General features: G+C 38.3%; 1 protein-coding gene across 3 annotated transcripts in view; it reads right to left on the bottom strand.

Moving 5' to 3' along the window:
* The window catches only part of MGAT4A (alpha-1,3-mannosyl-glycoprotein 4-beta-N-acetylglucosaminyltransferase A), an 84,942-nt gene that overhangs the window by 40,839 nt on the left and 23,310 nt on the right, over positions 1–20,793 (bottom strand). For all 3 annotated transcript variants that reach the window (XM_029998656.2, XM_029998654.2, XM_029998655.2), the window contains 3 exons: positions 12,275–12,442; positions 9,625–9,765; positions 6,318–6,451 (listed from right to left, as the gene is read on the bottom strand). In XM_029998656.2, the coding sequence (XP_029854516.1) occupies positions 6,318–6,451; positions 9,625–9,765; positions 12,275–12,290 (291 nt within the window). In that variant the 5' untranslated portion in view covers positions 12,291–12,442. The remainder of the gene's footprint in view (positions 1–6,317; positions 6,452–9,624; positions 9,766–12,274; positions 12,443–20,793) is intronic.

The following is a 20,793-nucleotide window of genomic DNA, read 5'->3' as shown; positions in this document are numbered from 1 at the left end:
AGAAAAGCAAGTAAAACATGATGGAATGCCATGATACAGAACACAAGCAATGTAATTGTAGCATTTTCTTATTCTGGAAGTTTGACTTGCAACCTTAGCTTTTTTTAAAGCTATAATTTTCAAGATGCATATTGAAATGCTTTGCAAAATGTACAAGTTTTCAGCAGTTGACTCTGCTTTGAGCAGTGGCGTGGGACTAGATGATCGTCTAAAGGTCCCTTCCAATCTCAGTGATTCTCTAATCTCAGATCCTGCCTTAACAGACCAAACCTCTGTTTGGATTAAATTTCTATTTCAGTTGTCAGAAAGAGTCAGTTTTAAGAAAAGAAGTCCTAATAGAAGCAAAGATGGCACTAAAATTCCAAAGATTTTTTTCACAAGCCGCTAGGAAAGGAAAGTAAGGTGCAGAATATCAAGATACTACAAAATCAAGAAGAGAATCTACAGAGAAAGAGGGGGGGGAAATTCAGACATTAACTGTACAGTACATTCTAAACAATGTGGTTTACCTAGGCTGTCAGATTATCCAGATCTTAATTCTTAAATTAAATCTACTAGAAGCAAGCCTTAACTTATTCAAGAACATCTTCCAAAAAAAGAAAAAAATCCCTGGGAAACACCCATGCTAATCTGCAAAGCATGGTCATTTCATTGCTTACTAATTTCTACAATTTTATTTGATCTTTTGTCATCCCTGTAGAATAGGGGTGGAATAATTTTACAATGTTTTTTAAATAATAACAAACAATGCAAAATCGAACTGCCTCCTGAAAAGGCAAAGCAAACATGTATTTGTCTTGAAATGGTGAAAGTACATATGAATATAATTACCTATATACAAGGCATTAAAATTCACATAGGAAAAAGCAGCCACTAAAGTGGCATTTGGACCTATTTTGGGATATTTATGCAGTGAAGAAAAAGCCCTGAGGAATAAAAGTGCAGCAGTTCACACCATTCCAGTGGTTGCAATAGTGCACAGATAAAAATAAAGCCTGTGGAAAAAGGTAATAAGGGTTAGAGTTCAACAAATGCAGCTGAAAAAAAAGTCTTTTCAGGAATATAGTGTCTGCTTTCAGATCTGAAGCAGCAAGTTCAAGTTAAATACAGGGAACATGAGAAAAAGATGCAAAGCAAAAAACAGGAATGCAGAATACTGTCATAACATAGCTGTCTAATGTTACATAAGCCAAATGTAGCCTCTGTGTCCTACATGAGCTAATGACTTCATCCCTCCCTTACTGAAAGTTCCCACTTTACCACAAAAGTAAGAAATAACTTTCTCTCTCCAGTCGTTTCTGTGATTAACCCAATTCAGTTCAGGACAGGGTTTCACAATGCAAAGGCTTTGGCAGCAATAGCTCCTCGATCGTGAGGGCACACATCCACATGGATTGTGCTGTGAACCACAACACCACATCAGAGAACAAGTTTAGCTTTTAAGCAAGCCAGTCAGAACAAAAAAAATCAAGGGACAATTCAAAACAGGACATTCAGATGCAAGTTATGTTAGTGTCATACAGCCTTCTACTAGTTTTGTGCATATTACAGATGAAGCCTGGTTTGTAGAGTCTGAAAGAAAGCAGCATATGTGGCCTGGCAACCTGGGGAAACTTCTTCTTGTCATTGGGTGAGCCTGTAAATCGTTGAAAAGTTTGTTTTCCAGAAGAAGATAGGTAGTTGCTGTGTGCCATCAAAAGCACCCTTCTATGATATGTGTTCTTTATTTGGAGGACAGAAGGAGTTTGCCCTCATTATCTGCAGGCCAAGGCAGACCACAGTAGCAAAATTTGATAGTGTTATCCAAAACTAAAAGTGTCAATCCAGTTAGTCATCCAGGTATGAAGTCCATAGTCTTTGGGTACCAAAGATTAGGTGCCAAAGAAGCAGGGATTGCAACAGCAGCTTAAACATCTCAAATTCTCACTGACAGGCCAAGCTACCCTTCCAGATACAAGAGTTGGCAGTATATCTAGAAGCTGTGTTCATCCTGATCAGTTTTGAATGAGAAGTCCAAAGCAAAGGCTATCATCTGTGTAGGCCTTTAAAATTACCTGGTAAAGATAATGTATCATTTGGCACAATGGCCTTGTCTAACTTTGATTATTTTTTTTTTATATATATATGTATATATATATGTATATGTATATATATGCCAAGATCTATTGGTCTTTCACCAACTCAGGATGTGCAGTCAGATCTTTTGAGGACTAGGAATACACTCTCCAGGGCAACTCCAGGAAGGAGCAGCTCTCAAGTTTCCAACAACTAGCAGAAAGCATGGAACATCTCTGTAGCCGGGATGCTACTAATACATCCAGGTTGAGAGCAAGAGAGACAAAATACTCCTTTGTTTTCTATCAAGAGATCTGCTGATCAAAGAGATCTATAATTCAGGTCCAGAGCAAGAAAAGGTAAAAAAAACAGGCTTGTTTATTTTGCTGGAGAAGTTTTTCATATTGCACTCCAATGTTAATACATCCAAAACAGGTTCAGCAAGGTTTGACCCAGTATGTGCACTCAGTGCTTAATTTTCTGAGGCTTTGTTCCTACCAGCGCACATAATGGTACCTTGCTGGGTGCTTGTGTCACACTGACCCAACCAGTAAAGAGACTTTTCCAAAAAAATAATAAAGAAAAAAAGATTCTCCACAAAAGGAGCACAGAGAAACACTACTGAAGATCAACATCTTTTAATTTAGCAGCCACTGTTTACATAAAGAGATGACTCAGTGACAGTAAAAGATAATCAAGATATGCAAGTTTTTCTAACCTAAGTGAATTGTATACACATAAAACAACAGAGTAAAATCTGAATAAGAAATATGCAAGAAAGTGTAATATATGGGCTAGCACTCTAAGAATAAATGGCTGGTCAATTATTGCCTAGTCAGATGTAATCAGTAGTATACAGAATTAGCAAAATGCTTTTGCATACCTGTAGTGTCTTCTGATTCTAACTGAAATGATTTGTCTTTCTGATATTTTTTGTCAAATCAAGGACTTATAGTCTTTCCAATGCACAGTGATTACTGTTTGTACAAAAAACTGTGCTAAGTGCAGTCACTGATTAATGAAGTGGACTGACAGTAATTTGTGATATATTTAGAACAAGTCTAAGATGCATTTTCTTCATGGTAAATGAGATCTCCCCACAGGGAAAGAAGAAAAAAAAAAAATTGCTTACCTACCAGAAAAGTATTTTAACTTCTCCTATATTCAGTAGTGTGTGTGTGTCTGCTGTTCCACTATGATGTAAAGTACTTCAAAACCACGTTTCCCATGTTAATTACAAATCCTGTTACACAAAAATACTAGACAACAATTTTAATCCGGAGTTCATAGCTTCTTAAACCTAGAACCTATAGTTCATTCTGAAAGCAAGTTCTCATACAGAGCAGGTTTATGAGATTTAAATCGCTTGTTTCAAGTCATCTGATGAGCCTATGAACTAGCTACATAGTGAAGAGGAATAAAAAGATTTTTAAGTATAGAGGTATAATGAATCATGCCTATTTATTAGTCATCCTAATGAATACCTGCAAATTATTCTACAATAAAGTTACTTTAACAAATTGGAGAACATGGACATATGTCAGTTACTGGGACAATTGCACAGTTTACTGTCAAGCAATTCTAGTAATTATTTAAATTGGTGATTAGATATCACATCAGCTGAGATATTTTAGAATTCCTTGAACTTCCAGTATGGAAATTTACTGTGTGTAATTACATTACTGAGAAATATCTATACAGTAAATGAATATGCAGATCTCTCTACTTAGCAACCATAATCCATCTATATTTACTAGCTCATCTGTTTACACTGTTCATGCTGTTTGCAGAAGGCCATTAGCCTTAATTTTCAACTTGTTTTCTAGTAAAAAAGTCAAATCTACAAGAAAGCAGTGAGATTGAACTGCTAAAAAAATAGCATTATTAAAAGAGGTTTTTTAGGGTGCTTAGCACAAAGAGATTACAGTCCATGACTATGGCTCCCAGCAATGCTTCTTAAACACTATCAATCTGATTTCTCAAATAAAGTCAGCAAGAAAATACTAAAATCCTTTTAAAATACCATTTTCACATAATTCTCTTGTAAAAACATTTTTGTAGTCTTGTGCTTTTTTTGTTGGTACAAGCTATAGACAGATAGTAATTTTAAGCTTATTAGCAAAATTACCTAACCATTTCTTGCTGTAAAATGCACAGATGTTGAGCAGAGGCCATGCTTTTTTTCAGCTACTTTTGACATAATTTTTAATACAAGCATAGTTGGTCAAAGTTCTAATGTATTTTTAAATAAGCCTTCATTAATTAACACACATATGTTAATGATAGCAATAGTCTAATGCATTTTAGGCTAGGAAACCCCACAGACAAAGCTATTTTAAAAACTAAAGCCCTTTCTTTTGTTTAAGGAGAAACAGAAGTCCACCATGGGAGTAGGCCTTCCTTCAAGTAGCCAGAGAAAATGCTTAATAAACCTACACTTTTCATCTTGCAGAAGGAAGCTGAAATATACGGCATAACAGAAAAAACACAGCATAGTTCAGGATCAAGTATTTACTGTACCATATTAATCACTGAAAGAGTTCCCTGTAGCAATTACAAAACAAACTATAAGATACTGAACTTAAGAAAACATGAAACATGGTCAAAGAAATAGTGAAGCAGGAAAGACATAAAATTGGATGGAGTAAAGAAAAAGAAACGCAAAACTAAGGAATTGTAACAGAACAAGAATTCAAGCTTAGGTTCTTCAAATTTTCCCAGACATTCATGGCTTGCAGTACCCATAGCAGATATGTAAGCACATAGCGCTGCTCTCAAAGAGACAGATACAGAGATAAGACAGGGAGAGTAACAGTATCCCACTCCAGAGCAAACCACACAATTCTTGAGCACAGAAGCAATAGCTCCCATGTTAAAACATCCAGTTCCTTCACAGTCACTTTTGTAGAATCATTCCCAAGATGAAAGAGAATTTCACACCACCTCAAAGGAAGAAAGTTATTTTAGCTATGGAAAACTCAGGTATAGCAATATGGCTTGTCTAAGGTGACAAGAGAAACTTGCGCCATTGGGGACACTTCACTCCTATGTTTCATAAAAGACAGAGAATCCAATGATAACTCACCGACTTCATAGTTCAGACCACCTTAAGCAAAACAAAATGAAACTTCAGTTTTAAACTTGAAAAGAAGCCAGAGTAATTTTATTGCTTTTTAGTATAACACAGTGAAGAAAACCCCAGAATTCAGAATTAATTCTGTTCTCTTGATATTCTCAACCAACAGATGTTTTAAGAGCATTTTCTGCAGAAAAGCAGTACCTATCCAGACAAATAGTTTTTGACTGACTGTCAAGCAAAAGAAAACAGAGCAATTTACATTAGAAAACCATAAGAATCAGTTCTCAGGTACAGGTTAAAAGTTTACAAACTTTTCAAGGAAAGCTTTAAAATGTGCTGATAATAGAAGTATTAAAATGCCTATCTGTTTTTCCACCTATTCATCCCTGAAAGGACACTGGCTCACAGGATTAAAACTATTTTCAGTTATAACTAGAGGATTAGAATTTTCATCTGTGGGACTCAAAACACTGTTTCAATACAGCACTATATGGTTAGATGGATGAAGGTCAAACATATATATATAAATTTCCCACTCTCCAAGTCAGACTTCTGAGAAAAACATACAGACAAAAATAAGTATATGCAATTCCCAGCAGCCAACAGAATTATTTCTGAAAGCACTCTATCATTTTCCCAAATTTCATTTCCACTAAATCACAGCCAAACTGACCAAACAGTCCAACTGAACACTGTTTGAATTAACCCATGAAAAAGGTCTGGACTTACAATATCCACACTGTCCAGAAAATGAAATCAATAACAATCTGTGCCTAATATCTCAAACTGCAGCACTCATTTAACGAAGAACTAAGCGGTAGCATGAAGAGAATGGGACGGATCCTGCCTATGACACTGGAGTCCCTTAACCATTATTTTGATGTTGAAGGAATAAGGTAATTAGCACATATCTGTCACTATGTATAAGCATCAGAAGATTTGCAAAATAACCAGTCCACTGAATTTGTGTCCACTATTCCCTTGATAAAAGTGAAAAAGCTGGGCTCCTCAGGATTGTTTCTCTCAGAAACACAAGACTGACATGGTCTCTTTTTCATGGAAGGAGAAGAGAGTCATCTGTCTATGTCTTGAAGAAAAAGGAGATCCTCATCAATTCCTGAAAGGAATAGTACTTGTAATTAAAGGCAGGTTAGAAATTGTATAAAAATATTTAAGTGATTACCTCTCCTATAAAGACAACCATAACACAATCCAGTTTTTCTTCAGGGGACAGCTTATCAATAAGGGAGTGAAGAGTTTCTGTAAGGTAAGACTTGACTTTTCTTTTCACTGTAGGTATTCCCATTACAATGGAAACTGAAATCAAACAAACCAGAAATATACTTTCAGTGATTTCATACACAAGATAGAAAACAAAAATCTTACCTCATAATAAAGCATTGCTTAAGAAATGCAGAGTTAAAAGATGGAGATAACAGTAAATAAAAATATGACAGCCATCATCAGGAGCATGATTAACATAATCACCACCAACACTCAGAGCATACACAGCAAACAAAAAAAAAATTAATCCTAGACATGCCAGATTATTGCATAGGTGTGGTGGGTTGACCCTGGCTAGATGCCAGGTGCCCACCAAAGCTGCTCTACCACTCCCCCTCCTCAGCTGAACAGGGGAGAGAAAAATATAACAAAAGGCTCATCAGTCGAGACAAGGACAGGGAGAGATCACTCGGCAATTACCGTCACGGGCAAAACAGACTCAACTTGGAGAAACTGGTTTAATTTATTACCAATCAAATCAGCGCAGGATAATGAGAAATAAAAACTAAATCTTAAAAACATTTCCTTCCTTCTTCCCAGGCTTAAATTCACTCCTGATTTGCTCTACCTCCTCCCCCTGAGCAGCACAGGGGGATGGGGAATGAGGGTTGAGGTCAGTTCATCACACATTGTCTCTGCTGGCTCCTTCCTCCTTGCTCTCTTCCCCTGCTCCAGAGTGGGGTCCCATCCACAGGAGACAGTCCTCCATGAACTTCTCCAACGTGGGTCCTTCCCATGGGCTACAGTTCTTCACGAGCTGCTCCAGTGTGGGTCACTTCCATGGCATGCAGTCCTTCAGGAGCACACTGCTACAGCGTGGGTCCCCCACAGGGTCACAAGTCCTGCCAGAAAACCTGCTCCAGCGTGGGCTCCTCTCTCCACAGATCCGCAGGTCCTGCCAGGAGCCTGCTCCAGCGTGGGCTTCCCACGGGGTCACAGCCTCCTTCAGGCATCCCCCTGCTCCAGCGTGGGGTCCTCCCTGGTCTGCAGGTGGAGATCTGCTCCCCCGTGGACCTCCCTGGGCTGCAGGGGGACAGCCTGCCTCACCATGGTCTTCCCCACGGGCTGCAGAGGAATCTCTGCTCCGGCGCCTGGAGCATCTCCTCCTCCCCTTCCTTCTGCACTGACCTGGGGGTCTGCAGGGCTGTTTCTCACATGTTCTCACTCCTCTCTTCAGCTGCAGGTGCTGGGGGGGGTTTTCAACCTTCTAAAATCTGTTATCCCAGAGGCGCTACCCCCATCACTGATGGGCTCAGCCTTGGCCAAACGGCAGGTCCAACTTGGAGCTGGCTGGCATTGGCTCTGTCGGACATGGCGGAAGCTTCTGGCAGCTTTGCACAGAAGCCACCCCTGTAGCCTCCTCACTACCAAAACCTTGCCACGCAAAACCCAATACAACAGATAACAACAACCACCATGGTATTAATCAGATAAGGTGCACCAAGACTTATAGAGTGATTAAACTTCCTAACTCAGTTTTGTTTTCAAACTGGCATAACCATTCTTCACAGTTCAAGTATTTAACTGCTCAGAAGTCATCTTTTAAAATGACACTGCTGAAAAACTATTACTTTCCTTGCACCTGATTTGGGTTCTTCTAGAAAAACAAGTACAGGTCATCAGGACTGCCTGGAAATTCCTCATTGAAATATATATCTCTGTTAAAAGCACCTCAAACACAAAGCAATCTGGCCCCAGCTACAACACTATTAACACCATCTTTCAACTGGCCATTTGACTCCTGTGTTCCTTAACTTTCCCACAGTCTTTTCTTCTTCACCCCACACCATACCCAGGGTTGGCTACCTACTAGGAACACAGCAGATAGCATCAGGAACAGAGTAAAAGGATAAAGCAGACTTCATGAAGTCAGCACCAGTGTTCTGAGGCATCTGTGTGAAATGATTTACCACATCATAAATACATAAGATCAAACAACTATTGAAAACGTTGTTTATCCTTCCTTACAGAGCCTGTTTTGCCTAGCAACTACACATTAACAAGCTCTGAATTTTTAAAACAAACACTCAAGAGCACAGTGACCAGGAAAGGGGAAGATGGGAAAATAATTTTAACTCAGAATTTCCTCCCTCTTTTTAGTTAAATAAACCTAATTCCAATTTCTGTTTTGTAATTTCAAACTTCTGTCATATATTCCCAGTGGGATGTAATACAGGTTTTACTTAAAACAATAAAGGAATATGAGTCTTTTCCTTCCTGAATAACATTGAAATAAATGGTGTTTATAGTCCAAAAATAACCCTATGGCTTGAGCCCACACATTTGTCACACAGGCATGCCTTCTGTTAATAGAAGGAGGCATTCAAACTTACTGAAGTAATGAAAAAAATACAGGTCAGGAATAACTAATGCTTCTTTCAAAAGCAAGGAGGGGGAGAAAAGAAAAAAAGAAAGGTCTAGTGGACAATAACACAAGCCATTCAAGTCAGATGGCACACAGAGAAACAAGGATTCATTGGTGGGGCCTTCAAGCTTAAAGACACACACACACACACACACACACACACACACGCTTCGAGGTCTGTCAGCTTGGTTGGGCTTTATGCTGTTTTCTAGAGCTCCAAGAGTGGGATTCCACAGAACTATCCTAATGACCAAAGCTCAGAATTCGTGAGGATTAGGAAAAAAAAAAAAAAAAAAAAAAAAAAAGAGGGATCAACAGTACCGCAGCACAACACTGATTATTTTCTTCCCCTCCAATGAATGTCCACATTTTACTGACACAATTGTATCTGATTATCCTAGTTCTCCCAACTCTAAGTTATACATCGAAATATATTGTTTAAAAAAAAAAACAAACCAAAAAAAACCATCAACTCTAAATCATACCCATGCATGGTTGCCCCACAAATCTGAAAAGCCAAAGGGATATGTCCATTAGCAGTTCAGAATCTGTAACACTTGAGCTTTGTTCCCCTTTACTTAGTTATAAAAAAATTCATCCAAACTAAATGCTTCTTAATATGTACCTTAACAACGCATGGGGTGTGATTGAGATTATGCAGAAAAGAGCAAAGCTGAAGTCAAATTCCTTTGATCTTGGATTCAGTGCAAATTCTAAGATATCAATATCACACAAGTTAAATGAGATGTCTTTGATCTACCAAGTAATACAGTAATTTATATTACTAAAACTAGAAAGTCCTCCAGATAAAAAACATAAAATAAACATTGTATCAGCATACCTCCTGTCCTTCCAAGGCCAACCTGCACAGAAGGTTGAAGGCTTCCTTCATTTTTCAACAAATGAGGCAAATGGTAATAGATATTTGGCACTTGAAGAGATTTTCTACTTGTTAGCTCTTTTAACAATTTCAGTGTTTCATCTGCAAATATACATGAAAACAGTAATGCAGAAAAAAATAATATGAAGTTTTATGCAGTGGTAAATAGTACAAAACTCCAAGCTTGGCCCTAACTGAAAAAACAGAACAAATGATGCATTTTACTGGGCATTATATCTTGTGTACAAAGGAAGTGTTTTCTTATTTTAATGTTTTAAATAAACAACAGCCAATATTATTTTCCGCCAAGTAATCTTGCTACAGATATAGTTAATACTTACCTGATCACATAAGACTTAATGCGTAATCACAGAAGTAAAAAATGGTCCATTTATTCAGGGGTTTGGTTTGGGGTTTTTTTTGTTTGTTTTTCCCAATGAATCAAAATGGGAGGCTTATTTACCAGATTATTTTTTACTTACGCTTACAGAGCTCATCACCATGTAGTGACGCTACTGCAAATAACTTCTCAAAGCTACAATACATATCAGAGTACGCTACACATACAGATACAAAATAAAAATAGCATTAAATATACAATTGAGATTTTGAGTATTTCTGCAATAAAATAAATGCTAACATGAATTTAATTTAGTCCATTAGAGTACTTAAAATAATTGTTGCTCCTTCTAGAGTAACTGCCTCTCAGGATGTCCAGGTGGCTCTCAAAGTTGCAAATAACAGTCTTTAAATTCCCCTGCTGTGCATATTAATTTTCTTATAGCAAGTGTGAAAACAACTCATTTCAAATGACAAATATGATAGCATATGGACCTTTGAAAATGTATGGGCTTTATAATATCAAGTTAAGTAAAAAAAAAAATGTACTCAAGATTTCAGAGATAAAACTGAATTGTGAAGAAGTGAGAAAAGTAATGCCAAAAATGTCATTCCTCTCAGATTCTGACTGTAGCTTCTACAAAGATAGAAGGGGTTTGTTGTGGGTTTTGGTTTGGTTTGTTTGGGTTTTTTTAAATATTTATTTTTGGGTGAAACTAAATTCCTAACCACTTAAAATCTTGAAAAAAGCTTTGTAAATAGATGCCATAAGTAGAGATGCTTATTTTGATAGATTCTAATACAGGTACATTTTACTTTTCCTGCTAACATTTCCTTTAGCTTCAACTGCAAAAGCTGGACTAAAAATTCTGTCAAAGTATGACAGCTCTTTGTATGAATGAATAATGATCTACATAAAACAATCTGAAATTCTTTCAGCTTCAAAGATAGTAAATATTACATAGGATTATGTATACTTAAGTACATTAAACTTAATAAAAATCTATCTAATACTAAGTTCTGAGCACAAAAGCTCAGGAATTCAGACTTCAGCTGACTTCCCATCATGGTTCCACATGGAAAAAAGAGGATGTCCCAGTTAGTATCCACACATGGTAGAATGTTAAAAATGTGAATCGGTAACTTCAGCTGCATCAGAAGAGAATAACTCCCTATAACTATATTGTCTATAACCAAGCTAACTAATTTTTAGAAATAAATGTGGTAATAACTTGATCATAAATCCAGTATCAAAATTACTTGACTTACTCTGTGGTTGTTTAACAGGAAAAACATACACACAGAATAGGAAGACAAGTCACAGACTATGTTAAATGTAACCTTTAACCGTACCATTCCTGGAGATCCAGGGAACTACGGAGATCAGGTTAGATACGCCAGTGTCAGACAGAGCAATTCATCATTAATATCAGCACTGAGGGCCTATAATTATAACAACCAGCCCACCTCCCCCAAAAGAATTCTATAGAAAATAGTAACCTATTGCATAAATGCAAGTAGACAACAGATTTTTTTAAAAGTTTGATCCAGTTTTTTGATTTGCAATACTCTCTGGTTTTATTCTGCAACCTACCAAATCATACCACTTGCCAGAAAGTTTATATTTATTTGTTATTAATTTCCTATCTAAAAAAATGAGAGTGACTAAAGCAGTAATAGTGTTATTTTAAAAGTTAACTTCAATAATCTGGTAAGTAGTGCAAAGTCATTCTCTAATATCAGCCTCCAAAATAGGTAAAAGCTTATAGAAGACTTTACCAGTTTACCATTTAATCACTAGTTATTAAAAAGGACATTACCTGTACATTTTACAAATCATAACCAATACCTTAGCCTGTATGTTTTTTACATCTTCAAGCTAACTTTTAAACATATTTTAATTGCTTCAAGTTCATTCATTTCTTCTGTTTGCTCACCTTTGCCCTCAAGGTTTATTTTAAAAAGTGATGTAAATTATTGTCAAAATATATTCAATAAGTAACCAGAAGTTCCAGACTTTGGGAGCTAGGTGTGGAATAAGTATTCAGTCCCTAAAGTCATAAGAAGAAGAGTGGGTGGATCATTAAGAACAGAAATTGGAAAACACAGAACCCAAAAAAATCCCCACCAGATACAACATATTACACATTCTTTATTTGCACTGCTTAACAGTTTCATTCAGCTTTCTTGGTAATAATTTCTTATTCTATAGTAATAAGAAGAGATATTGGTATTGCAGAGTTATAAAAAATAGCTCAAACACAGTATGTACCTGAAAAATTATTCATTGCATTCTTACTCCCATTTGTTTCTGCTACTGCACGCCTGAACTGCTCCAAGATAGCGTTCAGCTCAGAAGAGCGTTGCAGAGTACGATGCTCAGCTATACGAAGACGTTCCTTCAAAGCATGAAATTCCCGTTGATATGCAATCAACTTTTCTAGAGAGAAAAAAGATGATCCTGGTTATTTTTGGAAACAAACACCTACAGACAGATCCAACAAGGGTCAGGGACTGCTCAGGTATGCAGCATCTGAAATCCAACCAAGAAGGGCACAGCCCAGCACAATCCCACCTGCGTGAGGCACCTTAGCATTTACACAGCATACTGAGGGAAGAATGAGCTGCACCAGACAGGGATGCAAAGCAGGCATTAAGGAGGGGTATGCCCCTCACCATAGCCACAGACAGGGGCAACCTTTGAGTGCCTATTACTCAGCACCACAAGGCAATTCTGAATCCTTTCTTGGAACAGATGCCCACAAACCCTTTCTTTTAAGAAGCACAATAGGAGTGGTGCCTTACAAAAGCACAGGTTATGCCTTTTGAAAGCCCCCTGTCCTGGGTTCAGCTGGGATAGAGTTAATTTTTACAGGAACCTGGGAGGTGGGGGCGCATAGCCGGGGCAGCTGACCTGAACTAGCCAAGGAGCTATTCCATACCATGTGACATCATGCTCAGTATATAAATGGGGAGTGGGCCAGGGGGAGGGCTCTCCTGCTCTCTCGACTTTCGGTGGGGGAAGTGGCGGAGCGTCGGGTCCCGGGTGGTGAGCAGTTGCACTGTGCATCACTCTTTTCTGTATACTCTTTCATTAGTACCGTCGTTGTTGTTGTAACTTTTTTTTGCGTTGTCCCAGTAAACTGCCCTTATCTCAACCCTCGAGGTTCCAGGTTTTTTTTTCTTTTCTCTCCTCCGTCTCCCCCCTATCCCACCGGAGGGGGGCGGGAGGAGTGAGCGAGCGGCTGCGTGGTCCTCTGTTACCGGCTGGGCTGAAACCACGACACCCCCTCTAAATACTTTGTAAGAATCAGCAGAATTTGACAATATTCCAGACGTACCAATTTCAAACCCAAGTTTTAACTTAATGATATTGTCAGTGCCTGCAAGAACAAAATTTTGATCAAAATCCTGCTAATGTTGACACATATGTGTATTCTTTGAAAGGAGACCAAAAGAGAGAGGGAAACACCAAAACTCATTTGCTGATATATTGCCTATGCCCTCGCCACCCAGCAAAGTATCTCTGGTTTCTCCATCTTTCCTTCTTCCTATTGGTCATTTCCTTGAATCTCCTGCTCACCATCATCACTCTCCTTCAGCCAACCTACAGATATGGACTGGAGTATCTTAAGTGATTTTTATACCCTGTAATCAATATTCCAACCACACAGCTGTCATCCATAGACATATCTTTTTTGTTATTTACCTATTCATTCCTAGCCTTTTAGTATTGCAATGGTAGGGAAGCAGAAGTTTTGCAAGCAATTTGAATCTCTTCCTGTTGCGACATTACAGTAACATATGGGGTAAAAAAGGAATTACAGTCAACTTTCCCTTGTTAATAATGTTGCATTTCCTCCAACTTCTTTCAATTTACATTTACTTTCATTTTTTGTGGTTGGGATGTACTGTTCCGATTATGTTTAGAAAGCATAATTAGCTAAAATGCCCTCTGTTTTGTAGACAGAAAAATAAAAACATAGTTCACTACCTCTTAAAAACATTTCCCTTGCCAGCCTTATTTTCCTTTTTTCATTAAAACCAAATGGTTACTGTTTTTGTGCCAACAAACCCAGAACACAGATGCTGGCCCACAGTACAGTGCTAGGCACACTACACACTGATGACTGAATCCAGGCTGCTATTTGAAACAGGACTTGGTGCTTTAGTCAGCAGTATCAAGAAGGCCAGGAAAATTTTCTGGAGTTTCTGGCATGAAGGACCTTCTTACTTGCCAATGATAACCCAGAGAAATCAAAGATTGCCTGGAACCATGTCTACTAGTTACAGTAAGGTTACAAAATATTTTAACAGCTAAACGAATACAGAATTGTATTAGTGTAGACACCACACTCAAGTAAGTGAATGAAATTCCCTCCGCAAAATGAATGGGTGATGGCAGGTTATATAGGTCCCTGTTAATTTCTGTATAAACAGGGAAGAACAGGTGAGCCACCAAAGCACATGCAAGGTTTTATTGAGGACTTCTATAGCTGTGGATAGCCTCAGAAGCAGCCTGTAGCAGCAGGTCTCCCTTCTTGTCTTTCTTCATGGTACAAGACAGCAGACAAACTTTAGCACTTCTGATCTTCCTACTTTGAAAAGGCTAAACTTGTCTGTGGCAGAGTCTCTATTTCTCCTGCGAAAATGGTGAGAACCCTACAGAACATGTGGTTCAGACTCCAGCACCTCAAGTAGGATGAATTCAAGTCTTCCTCTCTTGACTTAGACAAATTCTTGGCAGAGACCATTTCTCTTTCTACACTTACTACAAGATAGCAGCACATCACACACAGTACTCCAGTGATTCTGGTGCTCTAAGGAACAGCGGAGGCCTAGAGAGAACAATTTCCTTAGGAACACATCAAAGAGTGGAGAACCGCAGTAGTTCCCTGCCACCTCCACCTAGCAAACTCCATAATGCAAAATCAGAAATATCTTATTGCTAAACTCAGCTTGTAAACAGAGATTAAGATTTTTCTGCCTCCCTAGTTCAGGTAGCTAATATGAAAATGGGAATTATAGGACCCTTGTAAATCCACAGCAAATTAAAACTCTGTCATAAAACCACAAGAAACTTAGAGCCCAACTGAAAAGGCAGTTTTATCACATGAAGAAATGAAAACTGTAGTTTTGTATTACGAACTACCAATAAAAATCCCTTACTGAGGAGATGACACTTTCAAAGGAGGTAGCTGTTATAACACCTTTAATTTACAATTAATATAATGTCAGTAATAAAAAGGCAATTAGTTAATTTCTTTTTAAAGAAATTTAAAATTATATATGTGAACTTTTATTTTCATAAGTTATCATAGCAGGTTTTGACCAAAGAAGATAGGTTCCCAGCTGTGACACTAATTCTTCTACTGGGAAAAATTTTACAAAGTAGTTCAGTCCTGAGGCTCCCAGTGAACAGTACTGGTATTACATTTATGGTACCGAAGATCTCAAAAGCATGAATTTCTTTAAGAAATACTAGTTGATTGGTTCGAAGTAGTCAACTTCTCACAGCTGCTTCAACCAGACATATCTGGGTTAAGGAGGCTGCTCTAAAAGATACATAAAACCCTGAAACCCATCCTTCAAAAATGTATGACTAATTTTTTTTTTTTTTGTTAGGTCACAATATTATTCAGCCAAGTAAAACTATAAAATGCTAATATTACAAATATAATAATATTTTAAGTCCACTACACTATGAGTATTTTTCTGGTTATTTATGCAAAATTAAGTAAAAAACATTCTTTCCAAGAACTTAAGTAATTTAAAACATTTACATCTCCAACACTACCAGAGCTAGCACTTTTCGTGTATTTGGAGATTAATGTGTAATTTGCCTTTTGGTACTTGTTTTAGAATATGACTGCCTGTACTTTGAAACAAAACAAATTAAATTTAAATTTCTAACAGTTATATCTTTGGCATATTTACAGTACTGCAAAACATTGATCAACTGCTCAGATACTTATTAAAAACAAACAAATAAGAACACAAGCAGCAACATCAAATTTCATCTCATACTGAAAGGCACTGAAAAGAGAAAATACTTCTTCAGCTCTTACAGTAACACCAATCATGGTCACCATCTGTCCCAGACTTTAGAAAAGTAAGTGTCCCTTAAGGCATCAGGAGTTTATAAATACTCTAATTTGATTTTTCACAGTTCTTGACTCTTAAGTACTTGGGAATGAGCCTACAAGATTAAATTTAAGGATCTATTTTTACTTAAAGTTTGACTTAGCTCAAGTCTGTTATTTGCTCTCCCTGCCCCCCCCCCCCCCCCCCCCAAAAAAAGAAATAATTCGAAAGCTAAATCTTTTCATCAAAAAATTAGGACTTTTTGAGGAGAATATGATACTGTATTACACAGAAGTCCCATTTATATTTTAAATTTCACTTCTTTCCTCACAAGGAGGAAGTGACTGTAGAAGTTTCTCCAGAAATTCAAGGCAGTCTTTCTGAAATGTGTATGTATGATGAAAGGCCAAAGCCCAATTAGAGTTGAAAATCACCAGTGCTGTATCTGACAACAAGAGTAGCTTTGTTAAGTACATTAATAGCAAAAGGAGGTCTAAAGAAAACATTGGACCAGTACTTGTTGATTATAGTCACCTAATAGGGACAAATATAAAGCAGAGGCATTCAATGCTTTTTTTGCTTCAGTCTTTAATAATACTGATAGACCTTGGGCTGCCCAGTCCTCCAAGTCAGAGGACCACAAGTGCGGGCTGTATCAGCTGAATGTTCACAAGTCCATGGGGCCTGATGGGATTAATCCCAGAGCACTGAAGGAGCTAGCAGATGTTATGGCAGTACCCCTCTTGATCATCTACCAAAGGCCTTGGGAGTCTGGCGAGGTCCCCGCTGACTGGAAGTTAGCCAGTGTTATTCCAATTTACAAAAAGGGTATGAAGGAAGACCCAGAAGACTACAGACCTGTTACTCTAACCTCAGTTCCTGGAAAAATGATGAGAAGATTATACTGTGTACTATTGCAAGGCATTTAAAGGACAATGCAATCATCAGGCAGAGTCAGCGTGGCTTCACAAAGGGAAAGTCCTGTTTAACCAATCTGATATCCTCCTATGGTAAGGTCACCTGCCTCGCGGATGAAGGGAAGGCAGTAGATGCATTCTTATTTTTTTTATTTTAGTAAAGCTTTTGATACTGTCCCTCACAGCATCCTTCTGGACAAGTTGTCTAACTATGAGATGAGCGGGTTCACGGTGCGCTGGGTGAAGAACTGGCTGAATGGCAGGGCTCAAAGGGTTATAGTGAATGGGGCTATATCTGGCTGGTGACCGGTCACCAGCGGTGTTCCTCAGGCTTCAATTCTAGGGCCAGTTCTGTTCGGTATCTTTATCAATGATCTGGATGCAGGAGTTGAATGCAACATTAGCAAGTTTGCTGACGATACCGAACTGGGAGGTGCTGTCAACTTTCTCGAGGGACAAGAAGCCTTGCAGAGGGCCAGACTGGAGCACTGGGCAATCATCAATGGCATGAAATTTAACAAGAACAAATGCTAGATTTTGCACCTGGGACAGAATAACACCAGGCACAAGTATAAATTGGGAGAGGAGTGGCTGGAGACCAGCCCTGCGGAAAGGGATCTGGGGATGCTGGTCAGCAGCAGGCTCAGCATGAGGCAGCAGTGTGCCCTGGCAGCCAAGAGGGCAACCCGCACCCTGGGGTGCATCAAACACAGCATAACAAGCTGGTCAAAAGAGGGCATTATCCCACTGTATTCAGCGTTGGTGCAGCCTCACCTTGAGTACTGTGTGCAGTTCTGGGCTCCAGAATTTAAGAGGGATGTGAAGGTCCTTGAACACATCCAGAGGAAGGCAACAAAGCTGGTGAAAGGGCTGGAAGGCATGTCCTATGAGGAGCGGCTGAGGACTTTCGGCTTGTCTAGTTTAGAGAAAAGGTGGCTGAGGGGCAACCTCACTGCTCTCTACAGCTTCCTGATGAGGGGACATGGAGAGGGAGGTGCTGATCCCTTCTCCATGGGATCCAGTGATGGGACACATGGAAATGATTCAAAGCTGCACCAGGGGAGGTTTAGACTTGGCATTAGGAAGCATTTCTTTACTGAGAGGGCGGTCAAACACTGGAACAGCCTTCCTAGAGAGGTGGGCGATGTCCCAACCCTGTCAGTGTTTAAGAGGCATTTGGACAATGCCCTTAACAACCTGCTTTAACTTTTGGTCAGCCCTGAATTGGTCAGGCAGTTGGACTAGATGATCGTTGTAGGTCCCTTCCAACTGAGATATTCTATTCTATGACAAGCTGACTTGTAAAGCATTGTATATACAAAAAGTCAATAGTGTAGCTGATATTTTCAAAACACATTTGACCATTTTAGTGTTTTATTGTTCAAAGGTTTCTCTAAAACCTAAAGAAATTGAATTGATTTCATGTCAAAAAGTATAAAATCACTTTTTTCATTGCTGTTACAGTAAAAAGAAAAATACTGAGCCTAAAACCATAAAGGAAACAGTCACAGAGATCAGTGGTCACCATCATGAAAAAAGTTTCTGTTTCTACAATGTTATAAATCACTTTTCTCCTTCTTATGCTGAAACCTAGAGTACTTTAAGAAAACAAAGGAAGGAATTCAGACAGTAAGTTATTGGCCTTATACAGCTGATGGAAGAACCCCAAACATATCCGTTTTCTGACAAATAAAACATCCCTCTAACAGCAACTGTAGCCAATATCAAATGCATTTGGTCTCCAATAATTTCAGCATACAGTCATATATTTATTTAAGAATAATATACTACTTTACATTGAAATGAGACGGTGATGCTTTTCCATACTTTGCTCTGGAAGCCAAAAAGATCAAATAAAAATAACTAGCCCTCATACTTCAAATGAAATATCTTGTTAAGAAAGGACTTGAGAACTGAAAGCATTAATTCTTCATCATTTACTCTTAAACTCTAGTAGTTTCAGCAAAACTCCAGAAGCTAAAACCTAAATATTTTAGCTGGCTTGATGCTGCGCACTTCTTGGAAAGTTAACACTATGTCAACTCACTCAGTAGTTTGTTTTCCCAACTTTTTTTCCGTTGTTGCAAGATGTTCTCCTAAATATGCAGAACCTAGAATTTAGACAAGCTCACTTAAAAGTTGATGCAGTATTTTGAAAATCAAAAATTCAAATCAAACTGTGAAGGTTTGCAAGGTTTTGACCAGAGATGGAATCTCAGCTCTCAGCCTACTCTTCCTCCTCTGGGTTATTTATGGTTCTCCTAAGCAACTGTTTAAAAAAAAAAAAAAAAAAAGTAATTCCAAAAAGACACCATTAGCCTAAGTTACAAACTCAGCCCATTCTCCTCTTAGCCACACACGGTCTTGATTACATCATTTGATTTTTGCTCCAAATTTAGACAGCTCATAAGCAAAGTTTTAAACCAGATACCAATTTCCTAAGCTCAACATGGAGCTTCTGAACATCTCAGCATATATCTAGTTTCTTAGTTTGGGGTTTTGTACTACTAGTCTAATCTGTTTATGTACTTCAACCCATGATTTTTAAGAGCAAAGAGCTTTCCGTTGGGATAAAAAAGGGCATCAAAGTAAAGGAACAAAAAAATATGGTATAGTTTGAATTTACAAAAGCATTTTGCAGATTATCTCAGCTCAACTACAACAGCAAAAGCAGTCTGAATTGTAGGTAAATTACCTGCACTGACAGAATGCTCACTGTATCATAATTCCAAGTGAAACACATACTGAGCAACAAAATGGCAAAAATACCCTGGAAACAACACAACCAAAGCAACTCTACGGCTATTCAGCTTCAGTGCCATTAAAAATCATCAACAGCTCTTAGGTTTTCTGTTCATGTTACTTTTTTTAGCAAAATAAAAATTTTTAACACCCCAAGCCTGTCAGTGAGGAAACTACTTCGGGTGTACTTTAAAAGTAGTGGAGCAGCAACTGAGTGGAGTACAGACATCTACAGAATCAGCAAAATTCTGCTGCCTCTGACTGTTTGAAGTTTCACCATAAACCACCCACAAAGGAAATGGAGATGGGTCAGTATCAAAGAAAGAACCTAGGCACCTAACCTTCAATTGCAATGCACTTTTGAAACCTGTACATATGTGTGTGTGTGTGTCGACATTAATCTTAAAACACAGAAAGCACAGCTGAATAGGATTCCTGGTCAAGATACTGGTATTATTAAAGCAACAATCACCAGAAAATACTCAATTCACTATTTAGAAATCTGAAGAACTACTTAGATCCACCAATGAGATTGCAGGTGCAATTCAATATTTTTGAGAGCATGTAAGTACACAACAGTCTTGACCAATGCATACATATATTGATATACGAGAATTCACAAGATTTTATTTACATACCTTAGGCAGTAGTAGAAGAGGAACACAGAGGAGCATGTATTTAGATAATATGCATACACATCCATCTTTGTTAACATTGCACCAGGGAAAGGAGGTACAGACACTATAGAATCAGAGACATTTTGTGACCCTCTAGAGATGCCTCTCTCAAGAAATGGGTTAAATAGTGGACAAAGAAAAGGGGCCAGAAACCATCTAAAAAGGGAAGTTTGCATTTCTGGCAATGTCTGCAAAGCTTCTGATTCCACATAGCCTGCAACAGCCATACTATGATAGCCTGTGCCTCCAGTAAAAACCCTGCCACTCTAAAAGAAGAAAAAAAGATATGTGGCTGCTGTGTAATATGCACCCATGCCCCCCCCCCCCCACTTATTTGGGGGGGGGCGGGGCATAGGGAGGTAGAAGAAAAC

Source organism: Aquila chrysaetos, chromosome 23 (genome assembly GCF_900496995.4).
Source record: "Aquila chrysaetos chrysaetos chromosome 23, bAquChr1.4, whole genome shotgun sequence".
Lineage (NCBI taxonomy): Eukaryota > Metazoa > Chordata > Aves > Accipitriformes > Accipitridae > Aquila > Aquila chrysaetos.
Note: the sequence above shows the minus strand (reverse complement) of the source record. Positions and strands in the feature narration are given on the sequence as shown.